Source organism: Protopterus annectens, chromosome 7.part0 (assembly GCF_019279795.1).
Source record: "Protopterus annectens isolate FY-2018-M chromosome 7.part0, PAN1.0, whole genome shotgun sequence".
NCBI lineage: Eukaryota > Metazoa > Chordata > Ceratodontiformes > Protopteridae > Protopterus > Protopterus annectens.
This window is the reverse complement of record NC_056739.1, coordinates 1,282,969,236-1,282,987,800: the sequence shown is the minus strand read 5'-3', so window position 1 is coordinate 1,282,987,800 and position 18,565 is coordinate 1,282,969,236. Positions and strand designations below refer to the sequence as shown.

The window sequence follows — 18,565 nt, the reverse complement described above, 5'->3', positions numbered from 1 at the left end:
ATCCCATTCCATATCCTAAACCACATTCCATTCCATATCCCATACCACATCACATTCCACTGCCTCTTAGAAGCATTTTGTGGCCTTAAAATCTGTAACTCACTTCCTCGACTCAGGCCACTGCCAACATCACATTCCTTTATAAACAAATCAAAAGTACAATGTAAATGTAACAGTGAAGGTTTATGCTGAACACCTGCAGTCAAGTGGTGTTGAGTCTGAAGTTATGATACTAAATGACTCACATTTAAATTGTATTAAGAAAATTTGTAATACTTTTAGTTTTTAGCTGTACCTAAAAATTGTCCTAAAGTATCTCCTACAGTTGTAGCTTTGTACCTATGTTATGACTGAAAAGGGGCCTTTGTGGTCTGTCTCATCTAACTGTACAACGAGCAAACAAAATTGTATGAAACTATACACACTGCCCCAGATGCAGCCTTGCCAGTACCCTGTAAAAGAGAAGGGTTACTTCAGCATCCCCAGAGTATGTTGCTTGTCCTGTGCCTCTCAGCATCTTATTAGTTTTCATTGTTACTTCTTCACAGTGAATAACCTGATTTTGCTAATGGGCATCTGCCGTCCCTAAATCCTTTGCATCCTCTCTTCTGCTTCTCTTCTGCTTAATGCTAATCTACTAAGACTTTATGTTCTTTATCGGTTCTTCTCTAGCTAGTCAACTATATGCCTAGAGCAACATCTACCATCACTGAATACAGTAATAATTGTTTATTCTTAGCATACAAGTTGATCCTACTTTTTGAACTATGTATGACATCTGATACAAATGTACTAAAACATTACTGGCCCCAGCATTGAACACTGCTTTATGACTTTTATCCCGATAGGTCAACTCTAACAACTGTGCTGTGTTTCAGAGCTATTTTCTAGTACAGTGTACCATATTTGACCACACCCCACACCTGTCAGTACTATAAGTACAGGCCTTACTGAACTATGGGTATGCCACCTCCACAGGCCAGTGTTCACCCTACTGGTGACTAAGTCACATAAGAACTTCAGTTTGAAATAGCAAGACACTTTTGTGCCAAGAGGGCCTGCAAACCATCAGCGCAAAAAAAAAAAAAAAAAATCAGTATTTACTGTTTAGCAACCCCACATTTCCACACTCCTACATTATTCATCTGGACCATTCTAGCTCATACTGTTCTGAAACTGCCACTACTTGCAAAGGAAGTCAGTTCATGCATGATATACACCCCATCACTGCAAGGAAAATAATTACCTATCAATTTGGAATCCCAGGAAACCTACTGCACAGTTGTCATTCAGAGAGCTATAAAATCTAAGGTATGTAAAAGAGGTGCAGGGAACATGTACACAAAATATTTGTATTGCTGCTTCAAGACCATGGTTAGGTCCAAGTTAAGAATAATCTACAAAGTTCTGAATTATCAAATACATATGTTGTTGATGTCAGTAGCCTCCCCTTGAAGTTTCAGACCTACTCAACAGTTCTCTAATCTGCAGACGCATGACTTTAAAACCCACAACAGAGATATTCTTTGTACTAGCTCTTCTTGCTTCCTGGCCTGGGTCAGTGTTGTAAAGGGTCTTTGGGCAAGTTCATCTTCCCAATTTAAAAAAAAAACAAATGAAGTAGCAAGTAAATAAAAATCAATTTATCTATCAGCAACTTATTGCATTTTTAAAATCTGCATATACAAATGTGTACTCTGACAAATGGAAAAAGCCCCTTCCTCCACTGATAAAAGTGGGCAAAGAAATTCCTATTATCATGTGCAAACAGCACACATACATAGAATGTTACTTCAGTAGGCAATGGCACATGCAAATGAAGTAAATTAATAAATACTTTAAAAGTTGTGCCTTAATTCCTTCACATCAGAGGAAGTGGATACAATCCAATTAACACTCGTATATTCAAATGCTTTACAGTATACCTGTTAATTCATATATGTCTGTCAGCTAGGTCAATACTGTCTGATAAATTCATAATTAATTGTTTTAAATTACGATTAAAAAAGCAGGGAACATAAAACTGATACAATCTCTGTACACATTTAAGCAGATTTCTGACTTCATTTTAAATGTATCTGCATGTTTTAGAACAGTATATATAATTGTCAAAGGTAATGCACTCAGTTATTTTTTTAATCACATATTTTGACTGGGATGCTGTTTTGATTTTCTTCAGCGTTAAACTACAACAGCTGTGTGCATGTCAGTAAACAGTATGATTGCAAGCAAATTCTTACCTGAACTAGCAGCTCTAGTGTTCTGTTATCCAGGAGGTGAACCTGACAATGTCTGCCTTCTGTCATCTGTAAAAAAGTAATTACAGTAATATTAGTCAAGAAGTTCATTTGCAATGAAGCTTTCCAATTAAGAGCAAGTAGACTAAAAATATAACATCTACTGGTGTCAAATTACCTAAGCCATCCAATATAATTCATTTATTTCATAAAGTTACTTATTACTATTCTTCATCTTTATTTGATCTGCTCTCCTCATTACACCAATCCCTGTCAGTAACATTCATTCCTGTAACGGTCTCTACATGCTGCTGTGGATTTATTGTAAAACAACTGCCAGACATGGTGACGAGAGCATATTCTGACCCTGGTTCTGATAAAAAGGACAACTTACTCCCAGCATTTATTTTCATATTAGTGTTTCCTTCCACTCTGATAACACAGGAACTTAGAAACAGTGTATTATTGTCCCTTGCACTAAAATTTTTTCTTCTCTCATGTTACTTCATAGCAAGCTACCTTGTTGTTCCAGAAGATTACAAGAATATTTCATGGATAAAACAATAAACCATGATTAATCGTATCATGCTCTTCATGACAAAGTAACGGACTGGACAAGTAAACAATTTTATGTAGACCAACAGTGGTTCTGAAATAAGTTTGTTTCAGGAATAGCTGCAATGAAAACAACATCAAAAGTTTGCCGTAGGCTTGCTCTTATACTGTGGAAAGACTGAAAAAGTACATAGTATTACTACAACAACTATTACTACTACTACTACTAATAATACAAGCCAGCAGAGGGAAAAGGAGGCATTTTTCAGTATATTTTGAAATCCATCTACGGTTTGCAATAATTATACAGTTTGGTTCACTAAAAATATAATTGTCTCCTGAAATCTGTAAAGACCAACGCAATGCTGTGCTATTTCTGGTTAACATTTCACTTTATGGTTGCTGAACTATTTTCAGTACTGTACAATCTCTATAAAATCACAGACATGCTTCTTTACATTGTGTCCAGAATAAACAAGTGTACTAGAAAGCCAGATCACACTTCTCAAGTTTAAATTTTGTTTTTAATTATTGCTTCTGCGATGATTATGTTAGCACTCCCGAATAACACCCCCCCTCCCCAAACAGCATACGCAGCTATTCAAAATGTAACAACTACACAAAGATCAGAAAGACATATAATCTCCTACTCAACCTATAAATTCAGATCCCATAGGAATAGCATCACTGAGAAACAGAAAGCTTCAAGGACACTTCACACATCCAAGTATGCCTCTCAAGTCACTGCACCAAAACCCAGGGACACCTTTCGCTCTAATTTCTAGAGTGATCTAGCCTTCCAGAACTTTACAGCTAAATATGAAGAAGTCCATCTTCACTAGACTTCCACCTCTCATGATTCATCACATCAGCAGCAATTTAAAACATAAGGGCATACTCCACTACCCTTGTTCTGGTATACTCACCATATTGGAACATTCTGACTTCAGTAGTACGCTTGTTAAGTATAGTATAGCACACTGTAAATATTGTTATGTGCTGGAAGGGGAGGGGATATGACAGTAACTGACCAATGCCACCTAACTTTTCCTGGTGGGAGGGAATAGTGGTTTCATTTGGATAGTTACTATCATGCAAGCAGAATTCTGCAGAGCACCAGAAAAGCCAGGACTAAAAATGTGAGCTTGGCAATACCAAGACCAGAAAGCAGCCCTCTTAAGAGAGTGGGTAGAAATGTGCACCCACACAGTGAGTGACTCTGATGCCCAACGGTGATGCAAGTGCTCATTGCAAGCACCCTCACTGCCAGAATGACAACAAGGTTACAAACCAAATCCATGGATGTCTGGACGATGGTCCCTGTAGTCAGCTCTCACCTCCAAGAGAGGGATACCAAGTACCAGATGGTGAGTCTGAGTGATTGGCTGGCACAGAGGCAAAAGTGCATACAGAAAATAAAATCAGTCACTCATTCGCTCACTCAACCAACCAGTCTATAAAAAATCATAACCACTTTTTAAAGCAAGAGTTGAGCCATAAATTGTGATGCTTAGTAACTTTCATGTGTCCAAACTTATGCAAAATTTTAATTGTCAGTGCTATTTGATTCAATACATTTAATGCAAGCTCAGAGCATTTGTCATGACAGAATGGGGTGCCAGAATCTGAAGCAAAGGATGGACATGTCTGCATTCAGTAGTCATCTGGGCCATCTTTTCACAGTGTTTTTCATGAACTCTATTTCAAATCATGTCTCACAAAAGTGGCACCAACATTAGGAGTTTCTACAGGACGGTACACATTAAAATAAATAAAAGCTGTGAAAAAAGCAAGTCAGCTTGACAAATCATAACCGAACTTGGATGTTCCTGGGTGCAGCAATACTGCTGTACCTTTCATATTATACTACCCTGTACTTTAACTAATCATGTTTGACAGTTAATACAAATAGGGTGGACGCTTCAAGGCAGGAGAACATACTCTAAAGGAATGGGCTGGGCAGCAATGATTTTACCTTCACTACCCACTGCATCAGTAAATTAAGCCAGTCATTCATTAATTTCTCTCTCTCTCTCTCTTATATATATATATATATATATATATATATATATATATATATGTATACATATGCTTTGGACAACAGAACACAGCTTTAACATGTTGATACAGTGCCACGTAATAATATTAAAAGATATCTACTCAAGTATACTGTCCAAGAGCCATATTAGAAAACACTCATGAATAGAATACAACATAACATGCACATACTTTAAATATGATCACTACTTTTAAGAATTTGTTCGACTTTGATAGACAAGTAAAAGTAAGAACTAAAACTGCCAGTTTCACAGTGGCAAAACTTCACAATAAATGAGCATTCTGTACAGCAACAATAGTTACAATGTCTTACCAATTTACTTCCTGTATGCATACAAATACCCCAGTGTGATGATAAAGCACAACACTGACAAATGGCTAGTGTTACTGTTCCATGCAGAATACTACAGAGCTAATCACAGTGAAATCCTATTACATGCTAAAATTTATACCTTAATTCCCCGCACAATCCCCTACTTATAATGGGAATTATCACATCTTCTTAATTACAAAGCCTGTTTTGTCTGAGAAGGAATTAGTTGCTATAGAAACTATAAGAGATTCAGGTACTTTAAGCTCTCATTGAAAAATCAAATCGTCATATAATCCCCTGTATATAACTAATAGCACAACTGTGGCATACCATATGAATTATATTACTTTAGCTGTCTCATAACTAGCCAGACCATATTCTAATATGTTTGACATGCTTATTAAAAACAGTTCTGCAAATAAAATACCTTCTGCATTTGCATCTATATCACCTAGTGTACAGAGAAGTATGTTCTATTTTAATTATTTGACAGTGGAAGGCTCAAGGCCTCAAGCTTCATTTAGCAAAAGCACTACCACAATTAGGACTACTCAGGAAATGAGATACTTTGGCTCTAAAATTCTACTTAATCGGACAGTGTTTGTGATTTTAAGTTTAGTTTAACATCATAACCAAAATGGACAGAAAATGAAAGACATATTTTAAGATAGATGAGAAACAAAAATAGCAACAGGCTAAAAGATTCTTGTAGTAGACGATGCACTCAGTCGAAAATATACAATCACAGACAGGAAGGAAGTTCATACTGCAGATTACATCTAGGGTTCTAGCCTCAGATGTGATATGCAGTTCTTTCTCATTTGTGTCTATGTATCTTCTAAAAGTACACATGCCATTTATTCATTGGTAATTTTATAGTTGAACTGATTCATACTGGATAATTTTCAATAATTAACCAGCAGCACAACAAAGCATAAACTGCAGTTGTTGTAATGTATACTTGTGAGTAATTAAAATACTGAAACCTAAAATAAATGGGTGACATGCATTCACTGGCCACATGGCAGTAAATTGCCCTGAAATTACTTGTACTGTAAGTGGAACTGGCTTGGTATTTCATAAAAACTCATAAAGGACTTTGTGAAGACCTATATGATAATATTAAACACAATGCAATGTTTCACAATGTGTATTCAACCACAATGATGATAATAGCAAGAGATAAACTTCTCCTTGCCACCTATAACTAATGAATAAAAAATTACATATGACTACCATAACGGACCACAGCAGTTTAGATTCTGACATAGAGCATCTGTCTGTATTGTCAATAACTCAATGTCTTACTTTGAAGGAAGTCAACACTGGCCTAATGAACTTCTAGAGGTACTTATTTACTGGGTTCTTATTTTTGTACTGAGGTTACATAGTAAACCCTGATACAGATGGAAAAATGCGACAACACACCAAGCTCCAACTAAAAGTAGAAATGTCCATTATCCGTAAGACTAAGTTGTTACTGTTAAGTCCTTTGAACACACACACACACACACACACACACACACACACACACACACACACACACACACACACACACACACACACACACACAGATCTTGCTCAAGGGTGCTGCAGGCAATCAATACTTGGACCAGAGATGGCTGAGACTGATTCAGGATGTGAATGCTGTGGGCAACAGATGCAATGGTAGGTAACCAATATGATGTTTTGTGCAAAGGAAAACAGGACTCTGGCAGACAGGTCTCATTGGTCAAGGCATCAGCTCCTCACATTTTGGGGTGACTCAGATGTGGAAGCAAGCATGGCACCAACCACTTGTGTATTAGTAGGGGGATGTACCAGTTTGATAATGTCCATTATAGCAGACTATAATATACACATCACTAAGTGAATGAAGGGTGGGATTGACCAAGACCAATTTGTATGTCTGACCTTCCAGATGCCTCTGGTCTGCATATGCAGCACTCACCAAAACATGTTACACCAACATCTTGTATAACACTGTTTCCATAAGTATGACTTTGCCTGCCTTAGGGGGAATATGAAGGAATATGTGTGCAGGTTGACAGTGATGTCATGTGTTTTCATGCTTTCACAGATTCCACCAGTGGAGATACCAACACAACAGCAGGGTACCTGTGGTCAACAGTGATGGAAACTTGCAAGTAGCATGATCTGATGTCATAATGGCATTGTTTGTAACAACATAAGAGATGGGTCACCTGCATCCACCATTACAGATTTCCCTTCTAAATTAAAAGCTGAGTATACACAGCCTCAGAAGAACATGACAGCATCCTGTACCTGAAAGTCTCACATAGGCTCCATCTGACTTTTCAGTCCACACAGCATCTGACATGTTCACTGTCTACCATATGAGAGAGATGCAGTGGGTGTGGCACTACCCTGACACCAGAAAGGTCTCTGATATGACTGTGACACTTGGAATCAACAAGTGGATGTATAAGTCAGTGATCCAGACACAGACAGCTGTTATATACAGCACTGTGAAGAAGAATAGTGCTCTCAATGACTTGCCGGGTAACATGCAACAACTGCACAGTGACCTAGAGTATAAACATCAGGAGACAACAGTGCTGCTGAGATCACTGAGGGTAATTTTTGCCTCCATAACTTCTTTCATGAGACACATCTGCTCTGTCTCTGCAGGATGTGTAGCCTGTGGCCATGGGAGGCACCAAGTGTGAGATGGTCTTACCAGTAGGGATAACTTCTCAGATTGCATGCACACAGTCTCATAATTCTAGCCCTTCTCTGCCATGGACTAGATCCAGCCCCAGTACCTTAAGCCAACATAGTGGACACCAACAATGGCCACATTATGGCAACCTAATCCTCACTGCTGGATAATGCTATCTTTGACTTCCTACAAGATCCCAGAATACATAACTACCATGTTTACCTCCAGTAATACTATCTCACATTATAGTGTTCCAGGCATCTGTCATTGTGCCCCCCCCCCACCTTGTGCAGTGATGATGACTGTGCCCTGCCAACTGCTTGACCTGTGTGTGTATGATGATGCCTGATGCATAGATTAAACAGTCCATGCACTGAACTGCATAGCCTGGGTATGACTCTACATAAATCAACTGATTCTGTGTTGTCTATGTCACGGCCCATAATTGTAGACCAGACACCAACTCTTTGCCAGTGCTGCAGTGTACTGTGTCCACCTCTGCTTTGAATGTGGCTCTGCTGCTGCATGTTCCTACCCTGATTCTCCACCCTGCTCTTCTGCTGCTCCTGTAAGTTGTATGGCAGGTCCAGCTGTGATGTTCATGGGTTCACAGATTCAAGGGTGAGTACTAGGCAATCAGTCTGCAGACCATTACAAGCCAAGCTAAAAACTCTATTCAGAATATTCTCCTGCTGCTCCATGGCATACACAAGTATCTTGCTGCACATGTCCAGACTATATTGCCTCCACTCATGCTCAAACATCAGAAACCCCACACTTCAGTAGCCAGAATATCCACTTCACACAGACTATATTATGAGACATTTCTTGAATGTATGAGGGTTGCTTATTAGGGGCACCAACCAGGGCTCTAGGGCATATCTGGCATTACCTACCAAACACTACAGATAACATACTATATCTGCTCAACTCCCAGCATGAACTGGACCTGTGTGCATAGGCCTATTTATCTGGAAAATGTGTGTCCCTACCCAGAAAAAACAGTGGGAAGTCCTCTTGTAGAAACTGCTGCTATAGGTCAGACTTGACAAATTATAAACAATGTCCTGGGCATTACAGACTGCCTGGTATTTCAGGGTGTTGAAGCCCTTGTTAAAATATTTTTGGTCGTCTGAATAGCTGTAGGCTTGAGAGCAATGTGGGTGTGACCATGATGCCTAGGACCTCAGGAAAGGGGCTATCTCATAGAGAGCCTGCATGGTGTTGGCCCTCTCCTCTGGTACCTTATAAAACCAGATATGCTCCTCCACAAGGGGAGCAGAATGTTGAGGAACCAGTTTATGACTCATGAGGCTCTCACTTCTAATACTCCTAATGTGCCCCTGTATATTACTGGAAAGTCCCAGTAGTTAAAATGGTTATGCTACACACACACACACACACACACACACACACACACACACACACACACACACACACACACACACCTTTGTATCAAAAGGCATGGACAAGCTGCATACACCTCAAGTGCACTTGTCGTTGACATAGTTTGACTAGATCTCTTTGACTATCCCTGCCCAATCAGAAACAGTTCACTTCCTGCTGATCTGTCAGGAAGTGCCAGGTCAGATTCTGCCTGTACAGCCTCCAGTGGCATGGAAGGATGAGGCATGCAACACTGCATACACTGACTCTGACAGTTGCAACAAACCTGTGATGCTGTCTTACTGCTGTTACAATTCCTAGAATAGCTCCCATCATGTACAACACATATCTTAGTGCTCAAAATGGATAAGCAAGGCCAAGCAGCCTTGCTTTTTTATACTTGTCTGAATTAGTCCATGATATTGCATTTCTTCATTTGCATATTCATCATCGCTCATCTGCATGTGGTTACTCATTTGCACGTCATTATGCATTTACTAGCATACACTGTATTCCATGCTATTTTAACCACTGCAGAATCTGCGTCTTGAAACTGCACACACTCTGCACATGACTAGTACCCATGTTACTTTTCAAAGAGCACCGAGCAAATACTATTAACTGTAGCCACGCACCTGACTCTAAATCAAGCAAGCAAAGCCATACAGTTTAACACCAGCCCTAAGCCAGAGACAGAAACTAGTGAAGTAACAGAATGCACACAGCCCTAAAATAGAGTGGATGACAGCAGATTAGGTGGGAGCAAGAATGCTTATAGACTTTAAAATGCACAAGATTTCAAACCAGCACATTAAACCCACCAAAATAAACAACACATCTCAAACTTTCATGCAAGCAGAAACAAACCTGAGAAGTACGGGAACAGTTTATTTTTCTTTTTAAGGCATCAGAGCAACTTTTTCTATTTATAAGTTGCTATGCTACTCTCTTTTGTTCTACTGCCATTTTCTTAGATAAAAACAATCTATTCTTTACTAGTCATTAGTTCTGCCTTGAGATTTCGGTGGAGAACCTAGTCTCCCCAGTGACTGCAAGTCCTTTGAACACATGCACACACGCAAACACACACATGCACACACACATGATCTCCCCAGTGATCTCCAGTGTCACAGTGCTGCAGATACTCCTTTGTGATTTGGTCAATAGTGACAAACACACTTTATGCTGGTACTCCTGAGGAACATCTTTCTGATTATCTGACAGTATGTACAGGCCTTAGAAAAATAATGCTGAAGTATAATATAACATGCCTGGTCTCTTATCACTGAAGAATATTCTCCATTGTCACACTGTCACTCTTCATACACTGTATGGAGGTGACAGAAATGCAGAACTAAGTTTATCTCAGAATGTGTAAAATGTTGGTGGCCAACTGCTTGCCCTATCGCCTTTAAGAAGTAGTGCTTGTGTAATTTTAAACTAAAGTTGTCTAACTCTAGTGCAAATATGCTGTCAGCAGAATGTTTTAATATATTTTGTAAAATGTATTTCCCTATTCATAAATGATGGAGCACAGTACAGCAGGACAAGTATGTAGTACACCTGCATATCAACCCCTTAAAGATAAGTAAACATTTGTAAACAATAATGCAAGCCTCTGTACATGGTTCTGTCCCCATTGTTCAGGCATTATACATTATGCATGGAGTGCATATGCAAACTATCCTACCCCACATCATAAATGATTTAGCATGGCAGCAAGACTGGAGCACTGGTTAGTACCAATGGGTTAACCTTTGGGCAGCAGCTGTATACAATACAATATGGTTGTGTTTTTGGCAGTGCAATAAACTCTTTCCAGCTAATAGTTTGCTCTGCATACAATGTTGAGCAACATGACAGTGCTTATAAAACAAAAATGGCCCCATACGTCTATGGCAAAGGAAGAAAATTCCTACCAGGAATGATGTTTCTTCTCTGATGCAAACAGGCCTGATGCTTTATGTAAACTTGCCCTGCCATCATACAGTGATGTCAGTGAAATCCCATCCACGGGAGCTTGCAAAGCAATAGTTAACCTCATTACCTTATTATGGCAATAAACCCCTCTCTCTCTCTATCTCTCTCTCTGATCAGGCCTAATGACTGTGACATTTACTGAATTATAGACAGGATGGTACAGCACAGAGCAGCAGAGGGCATCTATGTACAGAATGTTTTGCATACCTTCATACACAGCTGTTCACTAATGTAATATGCTGTAGCATCATATAACACAGCACAGTACAACTAGGCTGCATTGGGGGTAGGAATGAATTGGGCATCTGACAGCTTTGTACAACAGGAAGAAAGGAAATGTAGATACCCATAACAGATTTCAGACAAGTAACTTAAAATCACAACACAGAGCAATGTGTTCTAAGAATACAAGTAAGAAAAGTTAAGAAAGAGTTAACTCCAGGATGTCTGCATATGCCTCACCTAGCCATATTTGGAAGCATACTCCTAAGGTTCATGTTTGCCAGATTTTTAATGCTGTACATCAGGCTGGCCATGGGAGAAGAGGATATAAATACCTGAGCACCAGCAACATGGCATGCACTGAATTCAACATCCTCTGAGATCTGAAGTATAACAGGTGCCACATGCTGTAATGTAACACAACAAGTTAATTGCAGGGCTATGCTCTGTAAGACACTACAGCACTTGATCAGAAGTTGTGGTGTGAACACAGAGAAATGTACTGGCTACATAAAGCAAGGAATAACAAGATGGAGAGATGTAACACTAACTTACAAAAAGGGACAATGTAGGAGAGAGACTGGACAATGTAGGAGAGAGACTGAAAATGTCCTGAGCGAGTACATAGGTGCAGTGCAATAAGCAAGACCAAAAATTATGATGGGGCAGCAGCAGATTAAGTAGCATGAATGATATCACAACTACAGCTAATGTGCAGGGCCTGTAGGCAATATTACAGCTACTGGTAATGTGCAGGGACTGCAGGCAATATTACAGCTACTGGTAATGTGCAGGGACTGCAGGCAATATTACAGCTACAGGTAATGTGCAGGGACTGCAGGCAATATTACAGCTACAGGTAATGTGCAAGGCCTGCAGGCAATATTACAGCTACAGGTAATGCGCACGACCTGCAGGCAATATTACAGCTACAGGTAATGTGCAGGGCCTGCAGGCAATATCAAAGCCACTTGTAATGTGCAGGGATTGCAGGCAATATTACAGCTACAGGTAATGTGCACGGACTGCAGGCAATATCACATCTACTGCTAATGTGCAGGGCCTGCAGGCAATATCACAGCTACTGGTAATGTGATGGGACTGCAGGCAACATTACAGCTACAGGTAATGTGCACACCGTATAGGCAATATCACATCTACTGGTAATGCGCAGGGCCTGCAGGCAATATCACAGCTATAGGTAATGTGCAGGGACTGCAGGCTATATTACAGCTACAGGTAATGTGCAGAGCCTGCAGGCAATACCATAGCTACTAGTAATGTGCACGGCCTGCAGGCAATATGACAGCTACTGGTAATGTGCACAGCCTGCAGGCAATATCACATCTACTGGTAATATGCAGGGCCTGCAGGTAATATCACAGCTACAGGTAATGTGCAGGGCCTGCAGGCAATATGACAGCTACTGGTAATGTGCAGGGACTGCAGGCAATATTACAGCTACAGGTAATGTGCAGGGACTGCAGGCTATATCACATCTACTGGTAATGTGCAGGGACTGCAGGCAATATTACAGCTACAGATAATGTGCACAGCCTGCAGGCAGTATCACATCTACTGGTAATGTGTAGGGACTGTAGGCAATATCACAGGTAGTGGTAATGTGCAGGGCCTACAGGCACTATCACAATTACAGTTAATGTGCAGGGCTTGCAGGCAATATCACAACTACAGATAATGTGCAGGGGTTGCATGTACTGAGAAGATAACTGGAAGAATCCACATTAGTTAAAGAATAAATATACACCTTAAAATCATTTTCTTTGTTAAAAATAATCTTAGTTATGAATAATCTTACAGTTATGGGTATGTTGGTTATCATCCACTAAATTCTTCTCGGTTATCCCCCCTCATCAGAAAGCTTCCCCTCCGTGATTTGCCTCTGTAAAATATTTGGGAGCCTCTCCGGTATGGCTAATGCATGGATTGGATAAAAAAAAAAAAATCACAATCCTCTTGTTGATTCAAGATCCTAGCCTCAGTACGTTCCTGTATATGGGCAGAACATCTAAGGGGGGAATTGTCTTGACTTGCAAATTAAAACCAGGACCATGTACATTTTCATCATTAATAACAGTTACGGGAGTTATATCATTGGCATTATTATAAGCAACATTAATATGTGTATCTACAGTATTAAAATTACTGTTACTCCCTTCAGAAAACTTATTACCCTATGCTTGTGATTTTGGAGGTTTGGGGTAAGCAACACCTTTACAGTAATCTGCAATATCATGTTGTAATTTCTTTTTGTTGACATAAATGAAAATCCGCTCATAATCAAATCTAAACTGATTAAACAGTGTATGTTGTTTAATGTTATCATTCAAATTATTAAATTCATTAGACAAGGCTTCATTGTCCTTACAGTTGTATTTAATTAAAAGTTTAATAAGTTCAAAACCTTGTCTGTTAAAAAGAGCTACCAGTTCCAAAAGCAGTGGTGAATTCTCAGTAAATCCGGTGGGAAACCTTCACAAGCGTAATCCCTTGGGAACAGTCTTCTTTCTAATACATTCTTTAAAATAATTTTAATCTGTAATTTCTTAAATTTTGTTAATCTGTAATCAAATTCATCCAGTTTAAGCCGCGGTGGTGCAGCGGTAGCGTTGTCGCCTCACAGCAAGCGGTTCTCCTGTTCGATTCTTGGCTGGAGCACCTTCTGTGTAGAGTCTGTATGTCCTGCCTGCAGTTGTGGCGTTCGGAAGACATGCGTGAATGGACATGCCTTCGTTGAAGGTTGGGCGTCGGGCTGGCACCTCGGCACTATAAAAATCAGAGTAACCTATTCTTACATAAGAAAGCAACCTCTGCTAAATCTGTTACAGGCAGATTTTACTCTAGTTTATTTTTCTCGGACCATCACACCTAATGGTCTGTATACATGTGGTTGTTGTACTGTCTGTTGCTACATTTGGGATGGTCCATATTTAAGTTTACTAACTTTTAACATAATTATTTACTTGTCTTCTGATTTGAACTTTAATGGCCAGCAGGTTATCTTCTGTTTTGTTGTTCTTGTTTTTATGATGGCATAACTGTCAGAAAGCTTAGCAAATGAATAAAAGAACACTATTATGACATAAAAATAAATGAAAAAAAATTAGAAATGCTTTATATATGCGTGCTTCCTTATGCAGTTCTGGGGGAGGGGTGATGTTTTAATTTTCCATTGAGGAACAAGTACTTCTAGTTAGAGGAGGTGGTGACTATAAAAATAGGCTAGAATTTTAAGAAGCATTGTGGCAGTTTAGGCCTCAAACCAATAAAAATTCTGGATTGACTGACCCCATTAATGTTTTTGAAAGTTAACCCTCTACGGAGATTATAAATTGATATCATACAGTGAAATTTGATTTTTATTAGTTTGTTTTATGATATTTAATTTCATGTACTATGTGACATGCCATATGACCTAATTTATATATCACGTATTTGTATATGTATTTAGTATGTCTGGCTCAATTATATCTGACTCTGAAAAAGTTGTTGCTGTTTAAATGAAAGTGTTTTAATTTTACTTAAAATCCAAACAGGCATTTTATTAACTGTACCACCATCATTTGCTGCTTCATTTCTGTTAAATTTGATTGTTTTGACATTGGTGCTCGTATTTGTCGTTTTTTTGAATTAAAGCAATGTTGGTCAGGTCCTAAAGCAAGTGTAAGTAACAGATCATTGGAGTTAGATAAAACCTCCTCACTCTATAACAATACCAAATTATTCAGCTTTTTTGATGCAAAAATTGTGTTGATTTTGCATTTTATTTTCTTGGTAAGGACAGCTGCTGTAGATTAGTGTACATATCTTTTTAAGAAACCTCCTGTGGGCATGTGCTAAGTGTATTGATTACTGAGCACGTGCAGGGACAGAGTGCCATTTTGTAGTTAGCTGTTGAGATGTAAGCGTGTGTTTGTAAGCACTATCTGTTAATCAGTTTGTTTATAGTTATTGAAGCTGCTATCCATCCTGATGTATTTTCATGTTTTTAAATGAACTACCCCGCCTGCTTGTCATCCTTTCAGTAAGGGACGAGCGACATGGTATTAGAAGCGGCATATATAATGGTCAGAAAGAACTCCAGTTTCTCTACTTTGACGACTTTGAGAGGCATCTACCTACTGTTGGAAACTGCATCTTTAATTCGCAAAACAGATCAGAAATGAATTTCTAGAGTTAAATTTGCTCAGAATATTTATTATTTGTTAAATATGAAACGAGGCACAAGTCGAAATGTCCAATATTGCTAGAATTCTTCTAATTACTACAGAAAATGTTTTAAATAAAGTCTGAATTGCACAAAATGAATAAAACTAATTAAATTAAGAAAAACAACTGCACTTTTTGGTAAGGATGTACTTTTTCTTATTAACTGAAGCTGTCCGAGTTATCAGAAGTGTATGAAGTGTTTGCATGTTTGTGCAGTGTTACAGTAAAGTTTTTTTGCAAATAGAGCCATTTCAGAATATATTTCGCAAAGGACAGTGTTTCAAAGAGTTTATTGTGCATTTGTGTGTTACTGCAAGCTTCATTGAGGCAACTGGACATGCTCCACCTCAAAAAATCCAAATCCACCAAAACCACTAGAGCAAGCGACTTAAACCTTAGCACGGATATAAATAGGACGTGCTGGAGGGATAGATTTATCACTCAGAGACTCCCTATGCTGTGGAATAAAATCCCGGTCCATGTGAGGCAGAGCACCTCGTTGGCTCTCTTCAAGAGAAATCTTGACCTGTGGATGGGAGATCGTAGGTTTACCCCAGGAATCATCTCTGTGTCACTGCTGGACAGAGGCACAACAAACTAATGGGCACAGTATTTTTTCATATAAGGGGTGGCGTAAGCCACAAAACTTTGGGCTAGGCTTATAAATGCCTTAGGGCAGATAGCCTAGTATAAACCTATGAACCTATGAACCTATGAAGAAAAAGAAAAAAAAGGGCTGTACAACAACTTTAAAGTCTGACTTCACAACCTGACAGAAAACCTGCTAGTAAAGCACAGTTCTTATGTTAACCATGATACATTACTTCAAGGATGATTACATGAATTTCTAAAAGCACCCAAACGTGAACATTAGTTCCTTAGTGAAAAAGGGAAGATAGACAATGAAGACAAACAAAAACTGCGACTTCCCTAGACAGACAGTATAAGGAGTAATACTTTTAGGTATAGGCTCAAAAGACAAACCCACCTCCATAGGTATCACAAGGGATAAGAAACTAGGAGTAATGCTACTCAACGCCAGAAGTCTAAACCTCAAGATGCACGCACTCGAAACTCTCCTTAGCATGGAGAACATCGATATCTGTGCAGTAGCAGAAACCTGGTTCAGGGCTCCCGAGAGCACCCCAGTACTACCAGGTTATACCTCATACCATGCTTTTCGGCCCCAAAACTTGGACCGAACCACAAAAGGAGGGGGAGTATCGATATTCATCAAAGATACCCACACCTCCAGGTTGCTGGCAAAGCACGAAGCATCAGAGACTATCCATGTGCAACTAACAGTGGGTAAAACTGCCTTCCAGTTTATAGCCTGCTACAGACCACCCTCCCAAACCCAGGAACCCCACTCGGCCTTCCTGAGAACACTGGAAAATATGAAGGTCTCTCCAAACACCATTATATTAGGCGACTTCAACTACCCAAACATAGACTGGGAGAATTACTCTAGCTCCAACACCCTAGCCCAAAGGTTCCTAGAATTTATAAACTCAAATGCTATGGAACAACTTGTTACCACTCCCACAAGAGGGGAAAACATACTGGACCTGATCATCACCAACATGGTGACTCTATGCTCCAGACCAGAAGTGTATCCCTCACTGGTAAGATCAGACCATAAACTAATCTCACTGGATATTCACATCCCGACCCCACCCCCTGCCCAGAAAACCACAGTGAAAAACTTCTCTAAAGCAAATTTCACACTCCTCAAAACCGAGGTGGAATCCTTCAAAGCCCCCGGGCCTGTGGAAAATACGGCCCACACCGCAGAATCCTTTATAAACGCATTCTATGAACACCTTCAGGAATGCATGGATCATGCGATCCCGAATAAAACCAAGACCCAATCCTCCAAAGGCAGACGTCCTGTCTGGTGGACCCCAGCCATAAACAAACTATACAATAGAAGAAGGAAGCTACTAAATGATAGAGCAAAATCCCAAAAAGGGAAGGCATCACTGATCAGTATTAGCAAAAAACTACGGGCACTCATAAAATTGTCTAAGGTCAACTTTGAGAGAAAAATTGCACAGGACACTAAGGATAATCACAAGGCTTTCTTTAGTTATGTTAGGAACCTGGGTGGTAATTCCCAGATATGCTCAGAATTAGTCCAAAATGACAAAAAATACACTGAACCCACAGACATTGCCAACATCCTAGCTGACAGATTCAGTGCAAACTTCTCCCCCTCCTCCCCACCAAAAGGGCAAATATCTATCCCAGCAGAGTGCTGCCCCCCTGACATCTCAGATGCTCAGGTAAGAGCCGCCCTCTCCAAAGCAAAAAACACAGCATCAATGGGACCAGACGGTGTCCCGGGCTGCGTCCTACATGAACTCCAAGAAAAGCTAAACCCAAACATAAAACTACTGTTCAATCTCAGCCTTACTACAGGATATGTGCCCAAAGAGTGGCGTACAGCAACAGTGGTCCCTCTCCACAAAGGTGGTGCCTCAACGGATCCTGGAAACTATCGCCCCATAAGCCTGACTAGCTTAGTCTGCAAAACTATGGAAAGGATCATCATGGACCTCATAAATAAAGATATTGGGGACCTACAGACACTGGATCCTACCCAGTTCGGCTTTGTTAAGGGCAGATCCTGCCTTTTAAACCTGGTTGATTTCTTTGAAACAGTCACCAAGGCGATTGACAAGGGGAAGGTGGTCCACACAACCTACCTGGTCCTCGCTAAAGCCTTCGATACAAAACCCCACTCGGGCATTATAGATAAGCTCACAAGCTTAAATATAAACCCCTATGTCACTAGATGGATTGCAAACTGGCTCAAGGACAGAACCCACATGGTTAGAATTGCTGGAGCCATGTCAGACTCCAAACTAGTTACAAGTGGTGTCCCACAAGGCTCAGTCC

The 18,565-nt window shown here is 39.8% G+C and overlaps 1 protein-coding gene across 2 annotated transcripts in view; it reads right to left on the bottom strand.

The window, feature by feature from the left end:
* FRMD4B (FERM domain containing 4B) overlaps positions 1-18,565 on the bottom strand; it is a 2,055,076-nt gene that overhangs the window by 1,711,107 nt on the left and 325,404 nt on the right. For both annotated transcript variants that reach the window (XM_044077901.1, XM_044077900.1), the window contains exon 2: positions 2,241-2,306. In XM_044077901.1, coding sequence (XP_043933836.1) covers positions 2,241-2,306 — 66 coding nt within the window. The remainder of the gene's footprint in view (positions 1-2,240; positions 2,307-18,565) is intronic.